Source organism: Opisthocomus hoazin, chromosome Z (genome assembly GCF_030867145.1).
Source record: "Opisthocomus hoazin isolate bOpiHoa1 chromosome Z, bOpiHoa1.hap1, whole genome shotgun sequence".
Taxonomy (NCBI): Eukaryota; Metazoa; Chordata; class Aves; order Opisthocomiformes; family Opisthocomidae; genus Opisthocomus; species Opisthocomus hoazin.
Window position 1 is genome coordinate 29,303,180 of NC_134454.1, and position 15,459 is coordinate 29,318,638.

Genomic DNA, 15,459 nt, shown 5'->3' on the forward strand with positions numbered 1-15,459 from the left:
TTCATTAATGTAGCAATAAATTGCTTGACAAGGCTGCAAATTTAACTCTTGTTAATCTGGTTAATCTGTCATTGCTGACACAGTTTATTTCATGTATTCTGACCTTTAAATGAACACAGGTTTCATTCTGACACACCAGTTCTCTCTTTTCAAGGACTCTGTAGAAGATATGTACCTCCAAAATCTGCTATGGGCTATTTTTTTACTTTCTTCTTATCGAGTTTCATACCTGATATAAAGGATAACGTCCTTTACATGTGTTTTTGTTCATGAATTTTTAAGCATGAATCATACTATGAGCAACTACCTTGCTCATTAACTTCTCCACGCCTTTTTTTCTCACTGCATTTCATCAAGTGCATGAATCCATCAAAGTTTGCTGGATGTCCTGGCTGCAGAACCAGCTGCACCCTGCACAAAGAAGAATCAAGCATGCATAGGACAACAGTGACAGAAAAATTAAGCCTAACTTGCTGATATAAAAGCCACTTCTTTCACTCTGAACACTCAAGTCTCTCCTTGTGAAGCTTCTTGCAAGTATCAGCAGGAGGAAAGCTACCTGCATCAGTATTTATCCCCCTAAAAGCAGCAAAGAAAGTACTACAGCCACCCACAGTGGTAAAAAGCCCCAAGGCACAATGAGCTTTGCCAGAGAAGGTTTGGATATAGCATTCACCTCCCCAAACCAGTTCTTCCTGTCAGCAGGAAGAAGCCAAGTTCCATAGCCTTTGCACTCTACAGTATTTGAGTGCCATGAAAAAATACCCACGGGTAGCTAGAAATGTGGAGTTAGCAGTCTCGGTATCTGATAGCGGTACGTCAGAGGCTAAAGGAGAGGTGGCAGGAAAGAGAAGCAATCCTCCTGCTGCACTGTCTGTTGCATCACGTATCTTGCACACCTCTGCCCCTATAAATAAATCAATACTTCAGCAAGGACTTTTATTCCATTAATGTGGAACGGGCATCCATTTCTACTCCAGATGTCTTGTGAGTATCATAAGCAAAAGGAACTGATATAGCCTTTGACATTATTACCTAGATTAAACTAACTAAATACGAAACAAACATAAAGCAGAAAGCAAATGCGGGGCAGCTTTCATGGACAAGATTTAAGGACCCATCCCCCCCAGGATTTAACTGCACCCACATTTAGCTTCATCAGGACCTGCAGAAAAGGTGCTGTTGGCTTTTTTTACAGCTTTCTTCTGGGAAGAAAAGATTACAAAAATAACATAGTTTAGAACATTTCACTTACAAGTACAGGGTTCTGCTTGGGCCATGTGAGCTTATGTCACAAGAGCCAGCTCCACAAAAACAATGAGAATTTCATCATCTAAATTTAACCTCTACAGAAAACACAGGAACACAAGAACACAGCCTGGTTTTCTTGTGTGGTCTTCTTGCTATCAATGGGTCTATTCACATGAGTATGGAATGAGGAATGGGATCCAAATACATTACATCAGCAAAACTAAGAGTGCCCCAAACTACCCACAACACATCTATCGGTAAAGAAAGCAAAAAGACAATGAGACATCTTGTTAACGCAAAGCTTCCTTCCCAGACTACATACTATAAATGGATGGTCTCAATGGCCAGGTTTTTATCACACACTGAAATCACAGAGTCGCCAACTTGGCCGATCAAAAAAAAAACCTCTTACAATTTTTTTTATATGTGAGAACAAAAAATCTATCTCATTCTGCTATTTCCAGCAAAGCTTCTTATTTCACAGAAAGTTCAAACTTTGACCCATGTATTAAATTCCCAATAGAAGCTCAGAGCATCTATCTTTGTTGAATAAATCCTCACAAATATAGCCTTAGACTGATATCTAAAGTTTCAAATGGTTGCCTGTAAGAAAGGGTGCATTGTAGCACTTAGCTAATATTTGCACTCTTTTTAAAACTTCTAAACAGAATGCATCTAAGGCCAAGATCCTGCTTCTTACTGAAATTCTGTTTCATCTGTGATGAAAGGTTACAAATGCTAATGTATAATTACTTATGTAGAAATGATGGCGTGCATTTATTCCTGGACTTCTTGCATTTCAAAATGGTACTTTTCTCCCCAAAATTCATGAAAGCATGGGAAACCACTAAAGCCACTAAAGTAAAATACAACTACAAAAAAAAGGTGGAGAACTACATTTTCTACAGCAGACAGCAGAAAGAAATACACAGATATTAAAGAGTATCCCAAACCATCCATTATTGAAAACCAGCCAGAGAAGCAAGAGCACATATGAAAACTTACACTGCCCATCCATCAAAAAAAAGTGTGGCAAAAAAAAACCTCCTAGAACAGTGTGGGATTTATTATTAGATGGAAAGTAACAGAAGCATTCAAAGTAGAAAAAGCAAGTATTCAAAATATTACCATTGTTACTACAGAACAAATACAAATTACGTAGCCATACATCATAACTATCACAAAGTTTTTATTTCAGTACTGGTTAAGCAGGACACTAGCATGAAGTGGCTATCATTAGACATTTTTAAGTCAGTACATAAGAACTGACAATTTTCTTTAAGTCTTCGAGCACTGTGGAAATTTCAGAGAACTTTGGAGAAAGCCAGCATGTATCAATATATCTTTACATATTGGATAATTTGTGTAACTATACACATATTAGTCTGACATCACCTCAAGCAAAATAATAGATGATGTCATATAGAATTCAATAAATAAATATATACAACAAATGTAGTTATTTTTTAAGAAAAATAGATTTTTGTCACAGTAACTTAAAAAGACATGGTTTCTTGATAAACATAAGTCATAACAATACACGCTCAAAAATTCCATAAGATCACTGTTGATCCCACAAGTGGAAATTAAAAAATTTAAAAAATCCCACATTAATCTGACACATACAAAAGGGTGAAAAAATTATTAATTCACTTATCTCAAATGTAACTTAAAAAATGAGAATCATCATAAAATAAGTGATTCTAATGGGGTCTTGTGGGACTAGTCTTGGCCCCGCACTTTTTAAAATTTTGATTAATGACCTAGAAGCAATACGCAATTATTGTTGGTGAGGTTTCAAAGTTATGGGGAAGCGGCAAATAATGAGGATTGATGATCAATACAGACATATTCTTCTGGTTGCTGTGTGCAACTAACACATATTTTATACAAAATATTAAGTCACACATCTAGAACAAAGACCATGTGCTATTTCAGCGTAAAGGGTTAAAGTGATCCTTAGATATATAACTGTTTCGGTTTCGGCTGCCGCCGGCAACAAAATCGCCACGCGGCCGCCCCTCCCCCCGCCGGCGTGCGGAGGAGAATGGAAAGAAAGAGGCAGAAAACTGGTGGGTCGGGATAAGGGCAGTTTAACAGAACAGCAAACAGAGGGAAAACAGGAACAACAACGATACAAATAAGGAGAAAACACAACCATGAACCGTACAACAGCCGCTCTCCCGAAACCGGACCGGCGCTGCGCCCGCCCAAGCCGCGAGTCCGTTCCCGCCGCACCGCCCCCCCCACCGGAACCCAGCGTGACGTCACATGGTATGGAATACCCGGCTCTGTTTGGCCAGGTGGGGTCAGCCCCCACCCCCCGGCTGTGCCCCTTCCTGGAGTCCGGTGAAAATTAACCCTGTTCTGGCCAAACCCAGGACAATAACCACAAGCACTTGCCCGGAGGAGGAAGGTTTAATTTCACAGTGATAAAACATTTGTTGCCTAGTTCTGCCCACAGCTGAAAAAATGAATTTTGTATACTTGAAAGGATTCAGAGGAGATGCACAAGAATTATTAAAATATTGGAAAACACGTCAAACAGTCAGGGACCTCAAAACGTTTTGCTTTTACACTGACAAGGTTAAGGGATGAATTGATCTGAAGTTAAAGTACCAAAATAGGGAGAGTTCTGATAAAAGAGTCCTCAGCTTAGTAGACGAGGTACAGCTACCAAAGGCTAGAAGATGAAGCTAGGCAGTTAAGAGAAAAATGAATCTAAGAAGTTAACATTGAAAGTGACAGCTTTTTTTTTTTAATTCAATTATAAGCACAGCCAACCATTCAAAAGGCTTGTTGAGAACTATGACTGTTTCCCCTTCACCACGAATTTCAAAAATGAAGAATGCATAACGTCTTAACAGACATTTTCTGATCAAAACAGAAATCATCTCACGTAATCCCACCCCTTTGTTACACACATCGCACTAGGCCATCCCAGCTGCTGTCTGGATTGTTGAACCTTATTCAATACATGTACTGACCTAAATTCTCATGTAAACCACCTACGTACTATTCTGTTCTTGGAACAGCCGTGTAAAATGCCATTTATCTCACGTGTTGTAAACCCCCCTTCAAGGATGTTGATGAGCTTGTGGTGGTTGTCAACAGCTCAAAAAGGCCAGCAAGGGTATCTAAAAATTAACACTATGATTATTTTACCTTGCTAGTTCTCCACTCCCAACCATCTCCTATTTGCTGTGAATGTTTAATAAATTCTTCACAGTACTGCTTGAATCTTTTTTCTTCCAAAAAGCAGTCCTCTTCACTTGCCATGCTACCGGACATCTGCAGAGCAAACTAAATGTTAGTACTGACAGACAAAATGAACACGAAAGACCTTCACTGATTTATAGAAATAGAACAGTAAAGTAACAAAGCACTGGAAAAAAAGCCTGTTTCTTTAAGTAAAACAAAGTCACCTTTCTTCAAGTATATTAGAAAACCACAGATACACAGAACGGCTCAGGCTGGAAAAGACCTCTGGAGACTGTTTAGTCCCATCCCCTGCTCAAAGCAGGGTCAGCTAGAGCAGGTTGCTCAGGATCATTTCCAGTTGAGTTTTGATTGCCTCCAAGGATGGAGAGAGATGCCACAACCTCTCTAGGGAACCTGTTCTAGTGTTCAATTACCACAGCAGTAAATAATTTTTCTTCTGCTTAAATGAAAAAATCTATGTATCAGTTTGTGCTCATTGTCCCTTGTGCTTTCACCACATAGTACTGAAAAAAAATCTGGCTCTGTCTTCTTTATTCACTCCCATCAGGTATTTATACACATTTCTAAGAACCCACTGACCTTTCTCTTCTCCAGGTCGAACAGTCCCAGCTCTGTCCGCCTTGCCTGGTATGTCAGACACCCTTAATCATCTTTGTGGCCCTTCACTGGACTTGCTCCAGGATGGTGTTTTCTATCTTGTACCAAGGAGACCATAGCTGGACACAGTACTACAGTTTTGACCTATGTTTCCGTAGCAGTATGGTCCAACTGGTGTCCAGAAGCCTGAATCCACTTGTGGGCTACTTCCACAGACTTACCTCCTTTTCTTTGGGAAACTGAACGGCTCCACAAAAGCTTAACAGCTCCAGTGAGCGTGGACCCAGTGCCCACAGAGGGGCCATCAGGGTCCAGCTGAAGCAGCTGTTCCTGCTCACACCAGCAGTACAGCTCTCCACGGCCCAACAACACGGCTTCGGAGGGTTACACCATGCTCCAAAGGAGCACCTTCCCTACCCCTCAGGCGCGTCCCTCCCAGGGTCCTGAAGGCAACAGCAAAACTCTCTCTGAGGATCTGGACAGTTTTACTTTCCCTGCCTTCAAAGAGGAGCATCGTTAACACGGCTGTTTCAGTATATGGACACCAGGCAGAAACACACAGGGCACGGCACCTCACGCAGCAGCCATTACTTTCCAGGATCTGGCCCTAAGTCAGAGCACCGCCCTCTCCTCCCACGACGCAGATTATTTACCCAGCGCCACTCCCAGCGGCAGCTGACCCAAGCCCCCAATGATCTGCTGGCGCTACCTGGGTGTCAAGGGGAAACGTGGAAAACGGACGCTGCAAACGTCCCTGCGAAACTCCCGCGGACCGCAAGCCCAGGAGAGCGCGGTTCCGACGCTCGCTTCACGCACGGCGACGCGCTGCGTGAAAACAGCGGCCGCACGGAGCACCGCGCTGCCGGCACCCCCGCGGCACGGCTCCCTTCCTTCCCCCACGGGCGGGCCCCAACTGCCCCGTCCCGCCCGGCCCCGGGCCCCGCCTGAGGGGAGGAGGGGGAGGGGCTGCGCGGCGGGGCCCGGCGAAGCCCGCACGCTGAGGTAGCGGGGGCGCACGCCGGGGCGCGGCCCCGAGTGGGGCGCGGGAGCGAGCAGCCCTGCCGCGCGCTCCCCCACATACCGTGCCCTCCGCTTCCCGCCAGCCCCCGGCCACCCTCCTAGCCCGCCCTCCGCGCATGCGCGGACAGCGGGAGCGGCTGCGCATGCGCCGTGTGCACCGGCGGCGGGGCGGCAGCGAGAAAGGGGTCCTAAGGGGGTGCGTGCCCACCGGCGGTCCCGGCCTACCCCATGCCGTGCGTGAGGCGGCGGATGGGGCGTGAGGGCTCAGCAAGCCTCCGGAAGGGCCCTCCTCCCGCCCCCAAAAAGTGTTCGCCCGGATAAATTCACAGAATCACAGAATGGTAGGGGTTGGAAGGGACCTCTGTGGGTCATCTAGTCCAACACCCTGCCGAAGCAGGGTCACCTACAGCAGGCTGCACAGGACCGCGTCCAGGCGGGTCTTGAATATCTCCAGAGAAGGAGACTCCACAACCTCCCTGGGCAGCCTGTTCTAGGGCTCCGTCACCCTCAGAGGGAAGAAGTTCTTCCTCATGTTCAGACGGAACTTCCTGTGCTTCAGTTTGTGCCCATTGCCCCTTGTCCTGTCACTGGGCACCACTGAAAAGAGCTTGGCCCCATCCTCCTGACACCCACTCTACAGATATTTGTAAGTATATATTAGGTGCCCTCGCAGCCTTGTCTTCTTCAGGTTGAACAAGCCCAGCTCCCTCAGCCTCTCCTCGTAGGGGAGATGTTCCAGTCCCCTCACCATCCTCGTAGCTCTCCGCTGGACTCTCTCCAGTAGCTCTTCATCTTTCTTGAACTGGGGAGCCCAGAACTGGACACAGCACTCCAGATGAGGCCTCACTAGGGCAGAGTAGAGGGCAAGGAGAACCTCCCTTGTCCTGCTGGCCACACTCTTCTTGATGCACCCCAGGATCCCATTGGCTTTCTTGGCAGCCAGGGCACACTGCTGGCTCATGGTGAACCTGTCGTCTACCAGGACACCCAGGTCCCTCTCCGCAGAGCTGCTCTCCAGCAGGTCCACCCCAAGCCTGTACTGGTGCATGGAGTTGTTCCTCCCCAGGTGCAGGACCCTGCATTTGCCTTTGTTGAACCTCATCAGGTTCCTCTCTGCCCAACTCTCCAGCCTATCCAGGTCACGCTGAATGGCAGCACAGCCTGCTGGTGTATCCACCACTCCTCCCAGTTTGGTGTCATCAGCAAACTTGCTGAGGGTACATTCTAACTCTACATCCAGGTCATTGATGAAGTTGAACAAGACTGGGCCCAGTACTGACCCCTGAGGGACACCACTAGTTACAGGCCTCCAACTAGACTCAGCGCCGCTGACGACAACCCTCTGAGCTCTGCCATTCAGCCAGTTCTCAATCCACCTCACTGACCACTCATCCAGCCCAGACTTCCTGAGCTTCCCTATGAGGATGTTATGGGAGACAGTTTCAAAAGCCTTGCTGAAGTCTAGGTAGGCAACATCCACGGCTCTCCCCTCATTTACCCAGCCAGTCATGCCGTTGTAGAAAGCTATCAGATTGGTCAGGCATGATTTCCCCTTGGTGAATCCATGCTGGCTACTCCTGATAACCTTCTTTTCTTCCACTTGCTTGATGATGGCCTCCAGGATAAGCTGCTCTATCACCTTTCCTGAGATGGAGGTGAGGCTGACCGGCCTGTAGTTCCCTGGGTCCTCCTTCTTGCCCTTTTTGAAGATTGGAGTGATATTACCTTTTCTCCAGTCCTCGGGCACCTCTCCTGTCCTCCAGGACCTCTCAAAGATGATGGAGAGTGGCTCAGCAATGACATCCACCAGCTCTCTCAGCACTCGTGGGTGCATTCCATCGGGGCCCATGGATTTGTGGACGTCCAGATCGCTTAAGCGATCCCTGACACAGTCCTCCTCGACCAAGGGAAAGTCATCCTCTTTGTAGGCTTCTTCTCTTACCGCCGGGGCCTGGGATTCCTGAGGGCCAGTCTTAGCACTGAAGACTGAAGCAAAGAAGGCATTCAGTAGCTCTGCCTTCTCTGCATCCTCCGTCACCAGGACACCTGCCTCATTCAGCAGCGGCCCCACGTTGTCCCTAGCCTTCCTTTTGCTGCTGATGTAGTTGAAGAAGCCCTTCTTGTTGTTTTTGACATCCCTTGCCAGCTTCAATTCCAGGTGAGCCTTGGCCTTCCTCGTCGCATCCCTGCATGCTCACACCACGTTCCTGTACTCTTCCCAAGTGGCCTGCCCCTCTTTCCACATTCCATGGACCTTTCTCTTCCACCTGATCTCCTCTAGAAGCTCCTTGTTTAACCATGCAGGTCTCCTGCCTCCTTTGCTCGATTTCTTTCTCAGGGGGATGCATTGCTCCTCTGCATGGAGGAAGTGTCGTTTAAAGAGCGACCAGCACTCATGGACCCCCCTGCCTTCGAGAGCCCTGGCCCACGGGATTCCTCCCAGTAGCTCCTTGAAGAGGGCAAAGTCAGCCCTCCTGAGGTCCAAGGTTTTGATCCTGCTTATCGCCCTGCTTCCTCCACGTAGATTCCTGAACTTGACCATTTCATGGTCACTGCAGCCGAGTCCACCTCCGACCTTCACATCCTCCACCAGTCCCTCCTTGTTTGTTAACACAAGGTCCAGCAGCGTGCCTTTCCTTGTTGGTTCCTCCACCACTTGCATCAGAAAGTTATCATCGATGCTCTGTAGGAACCTCCTGGATTGCGACTGCCTAGCTGTGTGGTCTTCCCAGCTGATGTCAGGGTGGTTGAAGTCCCCCATGAGAACCAGGGCCTGTGACTGTGAGGCTGCTTGCAGCTGCCTGTAGAAGGCCTCATCAACCTCCTCCTCCTGGTCAGGTGACCTGTAGTACACACCCACCGTAATGTCACCCTTATGAGCCTGTCCCTTAATTCTAACCCACAAGCTTTCAACTTGTTCCTCATTTGCCCCCAGGCCAAGCTCAATGCATTCTACTTGCTCCCTCACATATAGAGCAACTCCCCCACCTCTCCTTGTTGACCTGTCTTTCCTAAAGAGTCTGTAGCCATCCATGACAGCATGCCAGTCATGCGAGTTGTCCCACCACGTTTCTGTGATGGCGACCAAGTCGTAGCCGTCCTGCTGTATAATGGCTTCCAGCTCCTCCTGTTTATTGCCCATGCTACGTGCATTGGTGTAAACACACTTGAGCTGGGCTGTCAATCTCACCCCTGGCCTTGGCACTCCAAGCCTAGGCTCATCCCTAGTGAGCTGGGCAATATTCCCTTCCCCCTTCGAACCTAGTTTAAAGCCCTCTCAATGAGCCCCGCCAGCTCGTGGCCAAGAATCCTTTTTCCCCTTTGAGATACCTGCGATCCACCTGTTGCCAGCAGGCCCGGTGCTTTGTACACCTCCCCATGATCAAAGAAGCCAAAATTTGACCGATGGCACCAGTCCCTGAGCCACCTGTTAACCAGGTGAGTTTTCCTGCCCCTTTCAGTGCTGTTCCCTGCCACTGATGGGATGGAGGAAAACACCACCTGCGCCCCTGATCCCTCAACCAGTCACCCCAGTGCCCTGAAGTCCCTTTTGATGGCCTTGGGACTTCTTTCTACTATCTTGTCCCCACCAACCTGCATTACCAAGAGGGGGTAGTAATCAGAAGGCCCCACCAGACCAGGGAGTTTCTTAGCAACATTTGGTTCGGGCTGGCCTTCTTCCAGCAGCTCGAAAGTGCAGGTTTTATTGGATTGTTTCTAGCTGGTTTTGCGGACTTCATCGCCCTTCTCTGCCTGCAATACAAGTATATACTGTTACTACTTCTCCCTGAGAAAGACAAGGAGGGGGAAATGTGAAATTAAAATGGACCCAAGCGCTGTCTTGTAGCGTAAACACCAGGGCTAAGTAGAAGAGTGATCCAAAGTGGTTATGCACTCGTCTGCGTGAAAATAAGAAGAAATGCAGTGGGCTCACCAAAACCGTAATCCTGAGCTGTTTCCAGGAGGTGCCCAGTGTGTATTTCAGTGTTCATTCTGTTACCCAGACGTGTTGTCTTTTTAACTGCTTTTAGATCTGAGAATCTGGTAGGTGCGCAGAAGCTGTTGTGCTACAGAAATGTTAGAAGAATTATTCTTAAATTTACGAGTCTGTGTAAACAATACATTTTTCATTAGTCAGGTCTTGGCTGGCATGACCAAGCTATCCAAAACTGCAGCGTGTGCAGAATGCACAATGTTTAGGTAGACTGAAGTGGAGCATAAAATGTTGGCTGTACCTATTTAGCTATAAACTGCTGTTTTAAATAGTTTTATGACTCTTGCATTAAGAGGAAACAAGAGCTGTCCCATTGGCACTGGAGATCATGCTGCTCGGTGGAGAGGCTTCATGTGCAAACGATGCCTTGCTCTGGCTGGTCGCAATGTGACGTTCTCTGACTGTGCTGCTCCGAATTAGCCGGTCATTTGCCAGGTGTGGAGAGGTCACAGGGTCAAAGGTTTTTGCTTGAATATTGCTGAGGTAAACCATTTCTCTTTGTTCTCAGAATTCCGTTTTCGAGATTTTGGCTGTTAGCAGACGAGTTCTTCAGATGTGTACTATGATTCATATTTAAAGATAATTTTCACTGCCCTTTGCAAACAACAAAATGTTCCATCTAAGTCTATAGTTTTCAACAATAGGTATATATAAGCAACGTTTCTTATTCTGGAAGATGACTAATCGAGTGATGTAATTTGAGTAGACTGTGGCACCTCCATAGATTATTATTCTGACTGTGTGTATTATTTTGGAAAGCAGTTGCATACCTTGGATGATGCCATTATAACTGCAAGTTGCAATGCAGTAGTCATTATTTAAGCATCAGAGTTAGTTACTTGTGTTGCTCACTGTTTCTTTTAAATGTTGGGGTTTTGAAATGTCATGAGTAAACACCTTGTTGTCACCCAAACCTGAGTTCTGAAGGAAGATTTTTACATTGTGGAATATATTCTGTAAGCCATTTATGGTAACAGAAAATGCCTGTGGTATTGAAAAAATGTCACATAATGTGCATTGCCTTGGAAGCTACAGATCCTGATTTCTAATTTTAGCTTTGTTACTGCCTCTGTGGATTTTCTTAGGGAAGAATCATGGGGTTTAAGACATAGCTCATTTAAAAAGTGGCTGATAGGGCCCTGATTTTGCACTGAAGTTAGCAAAGGGGTCACCATGACTGGCAGTTTCCAGAAAAATAAGCCATAGTTTCCATGTATTCAGAGCCATTTACTTCATTTAAAAATGTAAATATACAGCCCCTGTAAAAATCAAGGACATCTGTTAACTAGGATCTCAACACTAGTGGTCATTTTTAAAGAGTATAGGCTTTAGCCACACTGTCACAAACAGGAAATGTTATGTATGGACCTTAACATACACAGTGTTGAGTAATTACGTATTGTTAAAAACAATAAAAGGTTGACCCGAATATCCCCTTTCAGGACTTGCTGGCTTCCTCATAAATGATCATAACTAACTCTTTATGTTACAGAAGTTAAGGTCTAAAATGCTTAACTTTGAAAAGCTGTTAGTGTGCATACATAATGGCTAACTCAAATACTATACATCTCTATGTAGACAGGGTACTGTGCCTGCTAGGGGTGGATTCTAGTCCTGGCTCTGCTGTTGACAAATTTGGGCTAATAGTTCCAGTTCTCGGTGTCCGTTTGCCTTTTTGTCTGTCTGCAGAGCAGATCAGACTCGTGGCATATTCTTGCAGCATACGGTATCAGCCTGGTCATCTCCAGTGTTGTTGCCAGGGCATTTCAGTAAGTTGCAGTGAGTGCTCGTTATCAAGGGAAATGCATTTGCTATGGTTCTAAAATTACTCAACAAGAAGTGCCAACATGGGGGCTTCTCTCCTTTCTCTTCCTTCTTTTGCCTGTGCTCTGAATAAATGCCTAGGGTTTCTATCTCCCTACAAAAGCATTAATAGTCCTGTTCCTTGTGTCACTACTTAGATGCTTATGTACCTAAAAAATGCACAATAGATCATCAGACTGGTTTGTTTTATTCTATATCTATTAATATATATATATTTATATTAATATTAATACATTATCACTTAATGATAATTTTTGAGAGTAAACTACAGTTGTTTTAGAAACGTTGTTGGTCAGGAATTTTAGAACTAAACTAAAGAAAGATCATGAAGAATAATCCTGCACCAGCCAGGTAGTGAAAGGAATTATCTCTCAAAAAGGCTTTTTCATCTCTTCATCCTCTTGTTTTGTCCCAAGAAACACAGCTTCATTCAAAAGCCTTTGATCAATCGAGCAGTTCAGGCAACACTCTACTCTCAAAGAAAAAGGTAACATTACAGCTCTCAGACTGATAAAATTAACACGATGTACATTCAGTTTCACAAATCCTCCATAGTATGGGTCAGATCTTGAGCAATTCACAGTAACTGTAATGCTATTTCTTCCACTTTGGTTTTTGATTACTCTTAATTTCTGATGCTGAGCAACATTGCTAAACAAAAAGAGATAATGATCTATTATTGCCAGTGCCTGGCAGTACATGGGTTGCAAAGTTTTGTAATGAAAGAATACTGCTGGGTGAGCCAAATAAGAAATAATGGTATAGCCAAAGCAAAATGCTCATGAAAATGTCTCATGAGTGTATCGGACAACACATTCAAACCCAACATATCGTTTGTGCTATCGCAAATAGTTTCTGCATTTGCTGCATTGATAGTCACAGGAGCAAATGTTCTCTGTCGACAATTTAAGAAGGATTGTGTGTACAGACAGCATCTACAAAAATGAAATGCTGGACTTCACTCAAGTTGAAATTTATGTTAGCAAACATTTACCATGGCTGACTTTAATTTAAATCTCTTCCTTGTCTGTCATTAAATTAATAGTGCTTATGAGATTCTGCACCAATAATGCATACTAAGAATAAAAAGTAAGACATTCCGCATTCTTCTGCTTAGTTTGTTTAGGAGACTCAATAGTTGAAATTCCCCTGGTAGAACTTGGTAGGTGGAGAGTTACTATGTCAAAATTGTTAACAAACCTTATTTTCCAATAATCACTGTAATATTACAGTGCTCTTATGAAGTGGACAAATAGAATTGTTTTCCTTTTGCTGGCAGAAAAAAGGGAATTAATTGTTGAAGGCTGTGGTGACTGTGTTAGGCTTGCGAACAGAGCTGAACTTTATAGATGCATGATCTGTGCCTTCAACATACTTGGTCTTGGGCCCTATGATTGTTCTGAGAGAAAGTTCAAAAGGAAACAAACAGAAGGGTATACAAACAGCATACATTTTTCATGAGTGTTTTTATTCCGCTCCAGCAGCTACCAGCCAGCACTGAAGAAACTACTAGCATAGTGCAGCAATTGTTGCCACCTTCTGTTTTTGGCAATATTCCCTACTTCTTTCTACTTATTTTATTTTATTTTATCTAAAAGTTTAATAATTCTTTCAGGCTTCACTTTTTATTTTTTCATTTGTTTTGTGTTCTCGTTCTGTTACTGTTATTCAAGTTCCGTTCTTAATTGTGGGGTTTTTTTCCTATTAGACCAAAACATATTGAAATCAACTTGAGACAGGCTAAATATGAAATACTCAGGTCATTAATATAAAAGATAATAGCAGTTCAAGGCCTCAAAAGTGTTGCTCCTAATCAGGGAATTTGGGTCCGGGGGATGCTGAGAATCATGAGGAGGACTAATTGATACAGAAGATAAATTTTTGAATCGGTTTACAAGTTCGTGGTCAAAACAGCATCAAAATATCTGCAGACAGTGGAGCAAAGGTAAGTGAAAGAATACTGTTAGAACCTCTAGTAAATATATGTAATTGTGATAAATAAGCAAGCTACCATCTGTCTCTCTTGTTTTATTAAACCAACAAACCTATGCTACCACTGTCCAATTTGTGAAAATCAGCAAATCAGAAACCAGTTAAAGTACAATGTGTGAAATATTTTTTTTCAGGATGCTACCTAGATCAGAACTGGGATTCATTTTGCACGTATAAGGTAAATAAAGCCTAGTGCTAAGCTCCAGAGTAAATTGTTTCAATTGTTCATCTGGTATAGGTCTGCAGGCCCATATAAAATTAGCAGCTCACAATGAACACTGAAGTGAGTCAAGACGGACAGATGTTGATGCCAGGAAAACAGGATTTTATTCTTGATTCCTACAAAAATATTATGAACCCAAAATGATATAATGTAGCATGCAAGGCTGTGTTTTGAGAAATTTTCCTCAGATGGTAGATCGAAAGGTCAAGAGGGAAGCTGCCTAGATGAGAAATGACAGGCAAGAGCAGAGCAATTATCATCTCCCTTGTCCAGAGGAAAGAGTTGGAGCTTAACTTGTAGGTTTACTGTTAAAGTTACAAACCCTGTTATTTAAGGAGACCGACTGAGTTGAAGAATGAGAGGGAATTTCTTCATGAATGAAGAATTACAGATTGTACATATTTTTAAAGTAATACAAAACCAGAAACTATCCAAAACTGAAAAAAAAAAAAAGCTTACACCCTCCACTATCATTGTTGCAGAGAACAATACATGAAGAAATTGTCCATTTAGAAGCCAAGCAAGCGGTAATACAAGTAGGAGCCGACATCACATAACATTACTGATCCTTGGTCAAGAATTGCAGATTAATTCCTACCATTACAAGGCAGATACTTTTGAACAAATGAGTAGTGACAATAATTCAAATTCCACCAAAATGTATAAAGCACTATTTTAAACAAATGCTGTTTTTTAATTAATCTGATAGAATTTGTGACACCCAGTCAGGTTTACTGAGATCCTCTGTTTGGGCACCTCTTTCTGACCAGCCTGACCAAGGTGCAGCTGCTCGAGAGCTGTCGTATGGGAGGGGGCAGCAGGAGGTGGTCTCATTCCTGGCTGCGCACCCTCGAACAGGGAGGTGTGTAGCAGGAACTCTTCTGCACCTCATTCTTCATGAGTTCAGTTGAGGTGCGAACCAAAACATACTCCAGACCCTGCCCGCAACACAGATTGCATGACGAAGCAGCACATTAGCCTCACCTGTACTCATACTGCAGCTAAGTGAAAGAAAGCCAAGGAGACACGAAGACACTTTTCATCATTTCAGGCTGTCCAGGGGGAACATATGGCCAGTCTAATTTACACAGGTTCAAATAACCCCTTCAAGACTGTTTTCCAATCCATACCAAACCCTTTTCCTGCCTCGCAACCCCCTTTTAACACACAGCCAACATCATGAGAGGTATGCCTGTTAGAAAGTGTCTGTGTGTGGTTCTGTGCATGTCGTGTTCCCAGCAAATTTGACTTGGCACGTGTTATTCACGTCACAGCATCGTGTGCAGGCAACATCCTGCACCCTAGGGGGGTATGTGACCTACATGTTTGATTTCAG

General features: G+C 44.4%; 1 protein-coding gene across 8 annotated transcripts in view; it reads right to left on the minus strand.

Moving 5' to 3' along the window:
• The window catches only part of ATG10 (autophagy related 10), a 96,391-nt gene extending 90,205 nt beyond the window's left edge, over window positions 1-6,186 (minus strand). For 4 of the 8 annotated variants that reach the window (XR_012761862.1, XM_075410700.1, XM_075410699.1 and 1 more), the window contains exons 1-2: window positions 5,780-5,978; window positions 4,417-4,542 (exon numbers count right to left, since the gene is read on the minus strand). Coding sequence is in view for 7 of the 8 variants with exons in the window: in XM_075410700.1 (XP_075266815.1) it covers window positions 4,417-4,542 (126 nt within the window). In the remaining variant the exon portion in view is untranslated. The other 4 variants (XM_075410695.1, XM_075410696.1, XM_075410698.1 and 1 more) reach the window with 4 other exon arrangements.
• Between the last annotated feature and the right edge of the window lie 9,273 nt (window positions 6,187-15,459).